We start from the raw sequence: 13,568 nt of genomic DNA on the forward strand, positions 1-13,568 counted from the left end.
TGGAAAAATTAAAGATTTCCCCCAACTCATGTTGGCGTTCTCCCTCCCGAATAGCGAAATTTTCACCTATTTAAAAGTGAGAGGCTTCCTAATGAAAGAAGGAATGCTATTGATATGAAAAAAAATAATGGTCGAATTACTAGAAAAAAATTACGATCAGGAAAATTATTAAAAACAACCTACTGGAAATACCTGACAATTATTTGGTAAAATCTAAAGCCTTGATTAGATGGGAGAAAGAGCTCAGACATGAGAGCTATAAATAAGTGGTTTAGTACCATATATAAAAATTAAATAAAAAAATACGCTGTTCGAATCTCTTAGAAATACAGTATAAAATGATGTATAGCAGAGAAACTAAATAAGATGTATGAAAAGTGTTCTAATTTTTGCTGGAGATGTAAGAGAGAAACAGGTTCTTATGCTCACATCTGGTGGACTTGTCCATTGTTAGATAAATACTGGATTTTAGTTACTTAAACTTTGGAAAACTTGGAGATTAGGGAATTAGAAGGGCACAGCAAATTACCTTTGGCATTTACATTGGCCTAATCTAAATAAACTACAAAAATACCTGGCCTCACATATATTAACAGCTGCAAATTTGAATTGCTCGAAGAGGGAAAACCAACGAAGTTCTTATGTGGCACTCCCTAAAGCGGCAAATAAAATTCCAATTACAAATGGAAAGAGGGCTAATGCATTGTATTGTCGGTACTGATTGTTTGTTTTGTGATTTTTTTTTCTTTTTTTTTTTTTTGAATTCTTTATTTTTGTGTGCCAGGGTTAACAGAAAATAATGCCTCGCCACAACAGCGGAGACAGACAATATAATGACAGGTTTTACAACGGTTTGATATGGTTAGCAAGGAACTTGCACATTTTTTATAATTGGATATGGAGCACAGAAAAAGGTGCAGCACCCATGTGTGTCGCCTGGTTGGAACAGCATTTTAACATTTAGTGTTATCCCCCATAGTGGGTCAGTGGCATCAGAGGGTGTTTGCTAGTTTACTAAAAATTCTCTGGGGGAGGGGGGGGGGGTAATTAAAGTACCCGTGTGGGATTTCTGGCAGTGACCAGGGCGCTAAGTAACCATCTGGGTAGGTTTTTAAGCGGAGTACCTGCCGTAGTATAACAAGGCAGGAGTCGTCGGTAGTGTGCGGTCATATTACTCCGCGGGGATTGGCTCTTATTAGCCTGATCTAGGAATGAGCAGAAAGGTAAAATACTGCAGTAACTGAAAAATAATAATAAAGCACGTCAAGTAGAGGTAACCAATTAAAAAACAAACAACAATTAAATAAAATTTAAACTGTAGAAGGTAACAGCGGTGGTATTGTTGGGTATGTCCCGTAGTAGTGAGAGGCCGTCTCAGCTAGGTTGTCTCCCTGCCGGCAGTCTCAGGCTTGGGGTCAGGTTAAGTCTCTGGGCGTCGATGAGGCTTGGGCCGTGCGGGGTGTGAATTCCTGGATAGTGGCTGGGTTTAGGTGAGCTAGTCCTGAACCAGGGGTTGTGCTTGGGGTTAGGATTCCCAGCTTACCCATTTGTTCTTCCAGCTCCTTCGAGGTGCCCGCCCGGAACGTTTCTCCTTGTGCTTGGAATCGGACAATTCTTGGGTGTCCCCACCGATAAGAGATGGCGTTTGCTCTCAGGAGCTGCAGATGTGGACGCAGTGAGCGGCGCCACGCCAGAGTGTTTCTGGTGAGGTCTGGAAAAATTTGCAGCGTTGCTCCTTCAAAGTCCAGTGAAGACTTCCCTCTCACCGCCGTGAGGAGTAGGGCCTTATCTTGCAGGGACTGGAATCTTACAATTAGGTCTGGCGTTGCAGTTGTCGGTGCGTTCGCGGGCTTCTGCAAGCGAAACACGCCATCAAGCTTTATTGCCTTCGCCTGTTTGTGAGGGATGAGTGCTGTAAAGAAGCGCCGTAGGAAATGTGGTAAGTCTGCAGTCTCCAGTATCTCCGGCACACCTCTAATCTTGAGGTTGTACCTTCTTCGTACATCCTCCATAGCATCAAGCCTATTCATGGCGGTACCTTGCGCCTGCTCCAGTTCTTCAATCTTCTTCTCAGCCCTGGTTAACCTCGAATCGTGGGCACCGCGCGCCACTTCAAGCTGGGCGATCTTTGTCGTAGCGCCCTCCACGGCCTTTTGGAAGTGGGCCATGTCTCCCGCTATGTTGGCGCGGAGCTCCGCTAGCATAGTTTTCAGCTGAGCGGCGGTGACTGGGTCTTTATTTTCTGGGTTGTTGGTTCTGGGACCCGTGCGAAGTCTGAGGGCTGCTCCCTCCTCCGACTCGGCATAAAAGTCGTCAGAAGAGTACAAGGAGCCTTCCCCGAGGGACGCCATCTTGTCCCATGCGGCCTTCTGTGTGTTGCGGAGCATCTCGCCTATATCTCGGCTCGGCATGTCTTTGTCCGCTTTAGGCTTTTTATTTTTTCGACCCATAGTGGTGTGGGTTCTTAGGGCAGGGTGAATAGCCTGTTTGGTCGCCAGGTAGCCTTGTGAAAATAGCCTTTTAGGGCAAGTTATTGCAGAGCTCGGAAAAGTGTGGCCGCTCTGGTTCGCTGCTAGGCTCCGCTCCTTTTTATTTCTTTTTTTTTTTTTAAAAAACAATGTATGTTTTTTTTGATTTACACAAAATAAGAGAAATTGAAAAAAATAAAATAAAGTAAAATCCATAAAACCTGGTGTATAACAATTGTCTTTAAATGTAGTTTTTGGCATATGATCTCATGCAGTTATAGCGTACTGTTGATATTCTTGCGTCCATTCTTTTGATAAACCCTGATATGTAATCTGCGTGAGCTTGTACAAAACATCTGTGGCAATATTCTGCCATTATTTTGCAAATTGAATCTAGTGTGTGCCAAACAACATTTTCTTGACAACCACTTGACTTCTATTTTGAAATCTGCTAAAGAATGCAATTGCAGTTTGTAAGTGATTTGACTGGTTTGCAGTCAGTTGTGGTACAGTCTCTTCAGAACTTCTTTTGTGAACTATAAATAATTTCATGGAGATGAAGTATTAAAATATTAAGTGTGTGTAATGCGTGTCTAGATATTAATAGAAAGAAAGGAATTTGCTTACAATAACAAACACTTGAGGATTTTATCATCTGGCAATGTGTGTGTATAAGATTACATTATTAATTACTTTTATCCACACCATTATTACTGTTACCACTGACCTGTCAAAATAATTATTTAACCAGAAATTGTTTAACTTCTCTCACATTAAAGGTACAACTATAAGCATCAAACCAACTATAGCTTAATGAAGCATTTTGATGTAAAGCTCAAGCATCTCAAACATGTATCCCTGGCACTACAGTCCTGATGCGGCTCCTTAGGTGACTGCCCCCCCCTCCCCCCCCCATCTGATCGCAGTAGAAAGGATATTTTACTCACCTTTTCTCCCTCACTGTGGCTGGTTGCACTTCTGTCGCTGAGATAATCAATCTTGATGATCACAGCCAACCCAATGCTTCCCTGTAATAAAACAATTGGAGCCTATTGCACATGCGCAGTAAAATTCCATCCCTCATACAGATGCATTGAGTCAATGATGAGTGTTCAGCGTCTCCATGCAACGTGTGAAGACACTGAATGGCAGTGCTGCACAATGTGCATCACTAGGCTAAGAAGCAGGCTAGTGGTTGTCTGAGTGACCACCGCTAGTGATGTTCGTAGGCACCATTGTAAACTCTGCCTTTTAGTATTTACAGTGCTAACACATGCTATAGTCCCCAGAACCACTGCTGTAAGCTGTAATGGTTCTGGTGACTAAAATCACTTTTATACTGCCCTAGCCGCACCTTTCCTGGCTGTGACCTATACAGTATCCATACACATTTCCTGTAAAGAGCTCTGATCTGTAAAGTTCCTTTATTGCACAGTCTGTTTAATTTAGAATTTCTTCTACTCTGTTAATAGTCTGCAGAAACATATTTTGATTTATTTAAGTTCACTTACAAAGCAGGCGATAAAATGGTTCACATCTGTTTTGTAAATCATTATTTGATGTAGGTTGTGTGAGCCACAGCCAGGGGAGGTGTGCCTAGCGCTGTGTAAACAAAGTGATTTATCTCCCAAATGGTAGAGAATCAAGAAGTGAGACTGCGGGGCATGATCTACACACCCATACCGCTTCATTAACCCCTTAAGGACACATGACATGTGTGACACGTCATGATTCCCTTTTATTCCAGAAGTTTGGTCCTTAAGGGGTTAAACTAAATTTGATTTGGTGTTTAGAGTGTCCCTTTAATGACCGAATAGCAGCCATCGAATCTGTCCAATTGCTGGCTTTGTGTTTACACAGTCTCTATAACTCACTGGAAGCAATAATGGTATTATGAAAGTATTTAACCGGAAAAAGGTATTTCTCAAGTTTGTCCTGCAGACTAGGTTTTCTTATTGCCAACTTCAGGGTTTTCCTTTTAATTACATTGAAAAGATGAAGGGCAGAGATGTACCTGCTGGATATTAAATATGGGATTGTGATTAGTTATCTCCATGCATTTTAAATGCAAAATTTTATATATATATATATATATATATATATATATATATATATATATATATATATATATATACACACACACACACTGATCTGCTGAACAAAACGTTTGTATTTTCAGGTCAGCTTTATGCATATTTAACATTGGATGAAACTGATTTGCTTCCTATTTTAATTTTCTTGCATGCATTACGGTTATTCATATCCACTTAATGACAACTCACTCATCGGAAGCTCAGCTGGAGCCAGGGCAAGTTTGGATTTGTATAGTGTGAACATAGTCCCTATTTCTTCCAAACCCACCCAGCTGAGTCTCTCGCTGCCCTCCCTCCAACCTTCATATTTGAGTCTGACTCCATGTCTTCCAGGGGATTCTCCTTCCATGGTACTCACTGTCTTTTTTCCTCTGTGTGCATACTTTTAAGACATACAATTTATAATATAAAGCTAGCGCCACTTCAATAGTACTTAAGTTCCCCTTTCCTATATATGGCTGGCTGACTTTGTGTAAATTCTGGATTTGTTGCATGCACAGTTGTACAACTTCAAAATATTTTTTGATTTTGTACAATTTATTCATTTGTAATTTTTTTTTTAAATTCTTTAACAGATGATGGTCATCCATTCCTGTAGACATTTACTGGGCAGAAAAGTGAATTAACCAGCAATCACTACTTTAGCATGATCTTTTGCTATGTTTGAGCTCAGCTATGCATTCGTGTCAGACGGCTTACTTTCACATTTTGCTGTGTCTGTACATGCTCTCTGTACACTTCACATTGTTTAGACATATCAGTGGCATATCTTTAAAATAGTTCTAGACCAAGAGTTTCTACAGTTGTGTGGTTATTCATATTAAGCTACTGCACATCATGGTTTAGACAGAGTAATAAGATGACCTTAATTTGACGCTTACAATCTGTATACATCAAATTTAAAGGAGCGGTTATTCAAATTAAATAATTCACTTCCCTACCTAGGAAGTTTTTAGTTCTTAGTACTCATTTTCACAATACTACTATAGTAATTGTTGCTTTGTTTTCTGTGTTACAATTTACTGGTCACCTTCTTTGTAGTAAATCAGGCCAGTGCTCTTGTTTGTAGCACATTCATATGCACTGGGAACGGACGCCCAGTGCAGTACTTATGAAAACTTGTTTATGGACTGAACGCTAGTCCTGTTAATCAGTCCTATAGATTGGAGTATAGTAGTGTGAGCAGAGCAGCCTTCTCATTCAGAGTTCTACAAATATGGAATAACTGTCAAATTTCCCACCTATCTAAATTACCTGAAACCTCATTATCACTGTTTCTTCAGTGTCAAAGGAGCTCTAATTACTGTTGATTTTAGCATTCTATTGTACATGTTCTTCAGGTCATGCCAAAGAACTGTATACTCCCTGGTAAAACACCAGATATAATCTTTATGAAATTCTCATTTTGACACTGTTTGAATTACACTGAAATTCCAACCCAGTCAAGCGAGATACTGAGAAAAAGTAGGGAGTCTTTTGTCTTTGTAATTTTCCTTTGCCTTAATGTCTTAGTCTCAGGGTGAAGTCTAACAGTCAATTACGGCGATCGTCACCAGTGGTGTCTGCAGGCAATTGGCTGTGTCTATGAAGGATCTTGTAGGATCCTGCATAGTCCCAGTGCTGTACTCTTGCACATGCAAAGAGGATCCATCAGATCAACATGGCAGTGCCTGCGAGGGACAGGTTAAGATAGACTCTGCCACCGGACCCCATCGACAACTTTGCGAATTTCACAGTGCTGCTTTAAATAAAATAAAAGCGCTTAAATTCAGACTACTTATTTTAATTGGGGGAGGGTGATTATGCTTTTGAATAAGGTGAGGTGCTTATTTAGGGGGAGTGGGCAATGTTTTTTTTTTTTTATGTGAAAGATTCTGATATAGTACAATCTTTAGCCCCAACATATTCTGCAGCGCTGTGCAATCCATAAACAAAACAAACATTCTAACAAATCACGATTGACTAACAGAAGCAGGTAGGTAACAAGCTTACAATTGATATACTTAAGCACGTCACCCCCCCTCCATTGGGTCTTTTTGTTCAAAAAAGGGCCATTTACCCCCTTTTGGTGTTTATACATAGTTTCAAGTCACTGAGCATCGCAAAGGTTACTTAGTATGCCTATTTCAATCAGCATGTGAATTCTTCTTACCTAGGAGAGCATGAGACCATTTATTTAAAAAAAACATATATGTATGTGTGTGGTATGCTGTCTTAACCCCTTAAGGACACATGACATGTGTGACATGTCATGATTCCCTTTTATTCCAGAAGTTTGGTCCTTAAGGGGTTAAGAGGATATTGCATCCTTTTGAACCACAATCCCACCACCACACCAGTAGCTGATTGCAATTTTTATGGTTGTCCCCTATCGTTGACAAGTGGGAGGTTGCCTTCTCTTTCCAAAATGTGCCACTTTTTAATCACCTGTCCCTTAGATGCATTTTCTAAAACCAACCTATTAAAATACAATTACCATGGTGATATCCTATAGATTAGAGGAGCATGCAACTAATTCACTGAAAGGTCCCCTCTTTCAAACAAGAGCATCTCATTCCCTCTAAGATGAACAGGAGAATTTCTTGCCATTACACTTGTTTTTTAAATCTTCACCTGCCAGTTGACAAGCTAGTCTGCATACCACTTGTGAGTTAAACTGAAGAGTAAAAGCTAAATCTCCAGATATTAGATCATGATATTGTCACATTCCTCTAATATCTGGTCATTAAACTACATTTGGATAGTATGTAGGTGATTTAAGCTTATAATGCTTTCTCTATGGCAGGGGTTCCCAATTAATTATTCTCGTGGAACCCTTTGACATAGTATATCAACATGGTGGATTCCCCCCCCAATTGTGCCGTTTTATTTTTGTATGTGCTGGTGTGTGTCAAGGTGTATATATCTGTGCTTGTATGCGTCAAGGTGTGTGTATCTGTGTTTGTATGTGCCAGTGTGTATGAATCTGACACACAGACACACACACACACTGGCAGATAGTGGCACACAGATACACACACCTTGACACACAGTGTGTATCTGTGGGTGTATTTGTGTTTGCGCCTGTATGTATCTGTGGGTGCAAGTGTATGTGTATGTATGTGGGAGTATTTGTGAGTCAAGATGTGTGTGTCAGTGTGTATCTGAGTGTGGGTATCGGTGTCAAGGTGTGTCGGTGTGTATGTATATCTATCTGACACACAGATACACACACACACACATACAAACACATATACACTCTCACTGACAAGAACAGATGCACGCTCACTGACAAACACATACACTCTCACACACGCACTGACCAGCACACATTCACTCTCACTGACAAGCACTCATATAATCTTTGACAGACACACAAACACTAACAAACTCCCCAACAGACACACATACAATTTATTTTTTTACATTTTACTCCATCCAGCCCCCCTAACTTTGGGAGTGCAGGCATGGAGTCCCTGATCCAGTGTGGCTGCTCGTAAGCGGTCCCTGGGGTCCAGTAGGGCTGCTGGACGGCAGGCGACAGGGCGGCAAGGGAGCAGTGATCTCCCTCGCGTGCCTCTTAGTGATGCCGGAGTGACATCATATTCTGGCTCCAGCTTCACTGCTGTGCATGCGTGGTAGCTGAGCAGGGAGATCACTGCTCCCTGTTCCCTCGCCGCCCGCGGCCATTTTATTTTTCCCCAGGGCTCCCCAGAACACAAATTGGGAAACGTTGCTCTATGGTAACTGCCAAGTAAAAACGGCAGACATAATATTAAATGGCTAATATGGAGGTGCCCAGTTGCAGGACAAATAGGTGTGGTGTTCTACATTTAATTGCGTTTTTTCTTACTTTTATAAATACTATATAAAGTCTATAGCTAGAGGGGATAATTAAACATAATATAGATGATCTTGGGAAGTGGCAGTTGCTCTAAATGTTACTTTTTTGTAACTTATTTTTTTAACACTAAATTGTTCTGATTTCAAGTTGATGTCTAATCTTTGTCTTGCAAGTTTAGTATACATGGTTTTGGATGTCTGTATTTCTGGTGTATAACCCACAATGGAAAATATTGTTGATGAAGTACACTATATTGCTTTCACGTCTACCACAGTAAAGCTATGTAAAGGGATGATACTTCAAAGTTGAGTGTGGATTCTGACCACTATGCAAGCAGGAAATATATTTTTGACGCTCTCAGTTGTTCCACTGACAATCACATCCTTTCTGCCATATGTGGTAATAGTTTGTCACAAGCCTCTTTTGTAAGTGAGTAAGCAAATCGGGCTTTTGCTTCGCTGGCCAGTCTGCCTTCCAGAGACATTGCAGTCGGCGTTTGCAGTGAACGCCCTTCATTGCTGTAATGACCTCGTTAGTACGTTTACAAGTAGACCTTTAATAGGATAACAATAGGATATTCATTTATCCTCTTGGCATTTTAAGCCTTTATCCTTTAACTGTTTGTAGCATGCTTCCTTTTGATTCCCTTTTCTTTAACATATGCAAAATAAAATTTCTTAGTTACTATGTTTTCTGTTATATATGGAATGCTTGTTTTACATTTGTTCATACATTTTACCAGAGTTTGATTTTAATAGTGGTCATTATAATTTGATTTTATGATTTTTTTTATCTGTGATTTTTGTTTAAATTTTGCAGTATTTGATCTTTTGTTTTATACACATTGAGGTTGAATTCAGCTCTCTGGCCAGTAAGAAATCTTATTTTAAATGACCGCATGCTCTTTCATTCTATCATCCATTGCTCTTGTATGTTTTGTTCACCTAGAGCAGAATTTTCCGTGGCGATTTGCCCGTCCGGTGGCCCAAACATTTAGGGCCACCTGATGGGTATTGATAAACAGGTGTCCGGTCAGGCACCGCGGGCATCTAAGACCCGGACCGGACCCCTGTTGTATGCTGGGAGGAAGTAACAGCACTTCCTCCAAGACAGAGCGCACTTGCTGGACGGAGCGCAGCGGGGAGTGAGCAGCTGCCGACCTGGCATACTGTAACGAAAATATACCCCAACACGCAGGATTCAACTCAACAAAAGACAACACAGAGGGGAGATACGTCTACCGGACCTTAGAATGGCCGGACTCGATGTATATGAGAGGAGTACAGAGTCAGGAGCGATCCGAGGTCTAGGGCACAAAGAGACAGCGTAAACTAGGACTAGCCGGGGTCTGGTACACAGTAAACAGCAAGCCGGCAAACAGAACAGATAAGGATAAAGAGATAACGTAGTCAGAAACAAAGCCAAGGTCAATACGAAGGAACACAACTGAACACAACAAGCGCTAAAGGGTACTGAAACAGAAACCACGATAGGGCAGGGAGTAAAGGGAGAGGTAAGTTTAAATAGCTTCTAAACTTATGTGATTGGCTCCTGTTATATCCACACCCCCAAAAGGTAAGTGGATGGGGAGTGTGGCATGACAGGGGCCAATGGGAGCCTTTAAGCAATTTAGGCTCCCACTGTCTCTTTAAGAGCGCGCCCGAGACTCGCGGCGCACTCTTAGATTCAGGCGGGAGACGTGACCGCTTCTCGCGTGTCACTGCCCGCCTTCCTATAGAAGCCGTCGGATGAGCCGCGCGCGGCTCGTGCAGCAGCAGGACCGCGCGCGGCTCGTGCAGCAGCAGGACCGCGCGCGGCTCGTGCAGCAGCAGGACCGCGCGCGGCTCGTGCAGCAGCAGGACCGCGCGCGGCTCGAAGAGAGGACCGCGGCCGGCCCCTGGACAAGGTAAGTAATGCTACACATACCATCCTCAGCGAGCAGCCTTAAGCACTGAAGGAAGAAAAAAGGTAAGTTAAACACTGTGTGTGTGTGTGTGTGTGTGTACCTATGTCATTGTGTATCTGCCAATGTGTGTGAATCTGTGTGTGTGTCAGTGTGTATGTTCCCAATGATACTCATCAGTATCTGATGCGATGTTCCCTTAGTAACCCGTATAAATAATCTTCTATCCATCAGGGCAGTAAAAAGTAAGTAATTCATTACCTTAAAAGTAGAGCTCTCTGCTGTGATGGTAGGTTTGTGTACCATGAGAGTTCCCAGGATCATTGGGAACTCTCTTGGTACACAATGGTGGATCTGTCAGATCTTCTGCAAAAACTTTAACTGCCATCCCTGCCCCCTTTGGCCTGTGTGCCCAACCAGCCAATCGCTTTGTTTAGAAAGCACAGAAATTTCTGAAATATGGAACTGGAAAATCTACACCCAGGCTTGTTGCATAGGTCACCGGACTTATCGTGAATTCAGAGGGAAACTTTAAAGTTTCACATCTACCAAAGAGAAAATCAAAATGGATAATGTATATATAATTTTTATTATTGATTTGTTGTTTGTGTGGGTGTTTTTCCTCATAAGTAATATTGTGTTGGTGTTTTATCTCACTTCTTTAGGCAAGAGTGCAATGATTTGAAATCTAATTTGTACAGTCCAGGTTACACTGTATTTCAGTTGTGCAGTTTTGCTTGTTTATTTACCATTTGTGTTTTGTTTTGTTTTTCAGAGATTGAGAAGACTATCGACAAAATATAGAACTGAGAAGATATACCCCACCAGCACTGGAGAAAAAGAAGAAAATGTTAAAAAGAATAGATATAAGGATATCCTGCCCTGTAAGTATTTTTTCAAATGCTATGTGGACTATGTGTTTTTATTTTATTTTTTTTAGATTGGTTTATCTAAATCTGTTAATTGTAGATAACTGGCAAATGAATTGCTACATTTAAAGGAACACTATAGTCACCTAAGTTACTTTAGCTAAATAAAGCAGTTTTAGTGTATAGATCATTCCCCTGCAATTTCACTGCTCAATTCACTGTCATTTAGGAGTTACCAATCACTTTGTTTCCGTTTATGCAGCCCTAGCCACACCTCCCCTGGCTATGATTGACAGAGCCTGCATGGAAAGAAAACTGGTTTAACTTTCAAACAGATGTAATTTACCTTAAATAATTGTATGTCAATCTCTAAATTGAACTTTAATCACACACAGGAGGCTCTTGCAGGGTCTAGCAAGCTATTAACATAGCAGGGGATAAGAAAATCTTAATTAAACAGAACTTGCAATAAAGAAAGCCTAAATAGGGCTCTCTTTACAGGAAGTGTTTATGGAAGGCTGTGCAAGTCACATGCAGGGAGGTGTGACTAGGGTTCATAAACAAAGGGATTTAACTCCTAAATGGCAGAGGATTGAGCAGTGAGGCTGCAGGGGCATGTTCTATACACCAAAACTGCTTCATTAAGCTAAAGTTGTTCAGGTGACTATAGTGTCCCTTTAAGGATATTTAATAGAAGTAGTAGAGTTGGAAAAATATTGTTTTTTATTGATTTATTTTTTATACGAACCCCTCAACTCTATTGTCCTTAATGTTCGTTCCCTTTTTCAGTTCATGATTTGTGAACAAACACTAAGGTTTTAGAACAGAGCTACTTCTAAAATTATTCAGCAGAACTTTTTGATGTTTATTCATAAATATACTATTTACAAGTGCTCTGGTGTAGCCAACTTCGATTGTGGAAAAAAAAAGAACCTCTTACACCAGGACAAGTATTCCCACTTTTCGGCCAAACAATCAGAGCTCGAAAAATTGGGGTTTTGGAGAAAAATTCTAATTCAGCTGTGCGGCCTTGATAATATGTTGTCACCTGCATATCTCAGGTCGGTTTTTAAGAAGTCCTTCTGTAAACTCGTGAAATTATCTTTCAACAGCTTCAACATACATTTCTGCAGATACCCTTGGCAATGGACACAGTTTTAAACTTAAAGGGGCACTATAGTCACTAGAACAGATGCAGCTTAATGTACTTGTTCTGCTGAGTCTAGTTAGTACCTGCTGTTTTTTTGTGCTGTAAATACTGTCTTTTCAGAAAAAAAAGCAGAGTTTACATTACAATCTAGTGATACCTCTACTGGCCACTCTTTAGATAGTTATTAGAGGTGCTTCCTGGGTACTGTGCAGCACTGACATTGTGTCTCCATCCTCTGCATGGAGACACTGAACTTTCCTTATAGAAATGCATTTATTCAATGCATCTCTATAGGGATATGTTGGTTACTCAGGATTGTGTTTGGCTTGTGCTGGCTCTGACCCTGATCTGCCCTGATTCAATGCATCTCTATGAGAAAGCATTTTGGTTGGCTGAGATCACTAGATCATGGGCAGAGTCAGCAACAGCAGACTGGATTAAAGGTAAGATTTTACTATAAATAGGGGGACAAGAGGAGGGGGGGGGGGGATTGCTAGGTGGTGTTTTTAATACATGGACCAGGAATAATGTTTGTGTTCCTTAAAAATTAAAACACACAAAAAAAACACCTTACCTAGAAAAATGAGCGACCAGAAACTAGCCACGGACTGCAGTTTAGACCTTGTGGGTCTCATCAGCATGGCGCAAGTTGTGGTTTAAAGGGTGGCAAAAATATGAGACCAAACTTGATAAAACTCCCCTCAATGTAAATACAAAAATTACTCTTATGCATCACCTGCATATTTCAAGCTGGACTTTTTAGAGACTGTCACGAGCAGATTACCCTGTGAGGTCTAGGAGTTTGAGATATTACCAGCTGCAATATATCTAAAATTTAGAATTATCATTTACTGTGGCTAGATCAAACCCTGTACAAACCATTTGCATGAATGCCCTCTGAGCAGACCTACCTGACTGCCATGCTTTAGTTGCTTGGGTAACTAGCCTATTTCTAATCCCTAATCTCTAGTCCCCAGTGACTCCACATTTTGTTTTATATTTTTTCTCTCTATCTATGCAATCTAACTGGAGAGATAGACTAGTTGTTCTTGGTTACCATCTCATGCATGTTTCCCAATTGGGGCATGTTATAACTTTAGCTGTTTTGTTACTTTGAATTATTGAATTGAATTTTTTTTGTTTATATTGTTTATATTATAATTGTTAACGTCACAAATTTAAATATAGATTTAAAAACAAAACTAAACTGTAATTCTATGCTATTAACCAGGCCTTCAAAGTTACTTGCTTTTCTAGCGATA

At 40.7% G+C, this 13,568-nt stretch overlaps 1 protein-coding gene across 2 annotated transcripts in view; it reads left to right on the forward strand.

The window, feature by feature from the left end:
• The window catches only part of PTPN12 (protein tyrosine phosphatase non-receptor type 12), an 86,252-nt gene that overhangs the window by 19,431 nt on the left and 53,253 nt on the right, over positions 1-13,568 (forward strand). For both annotated transcript variants that reach the window (XM_063448156.1, XM_063448157.1), the window contains exon 2: positions 11,063-11,171. In XM_063448156.1, coding sequence (XP_063304226.1) covers positions 11,063-11,171 — 109 coding nt within the window. The remainder of the gene's footprint in view (positions 1-11,062; positions 11,172-13,568) is intronic.

The sequence above is a fragment of the Pelobates fuscus genome, chromosome 3 (genome assembly GCF_036172605.1).
Source record: "Pelobates fuscus isolate aPelFus1 chromosome 3, aPelFus1.pri, whole genome shotgun sequence".
In the NCBI taxonomy this organism is placed as follows: Eukaryota; Metazoa; Chordata; class Amphibia; order Anura; family Pelobatidae; genus Pelobates; species Pelobates fuscus.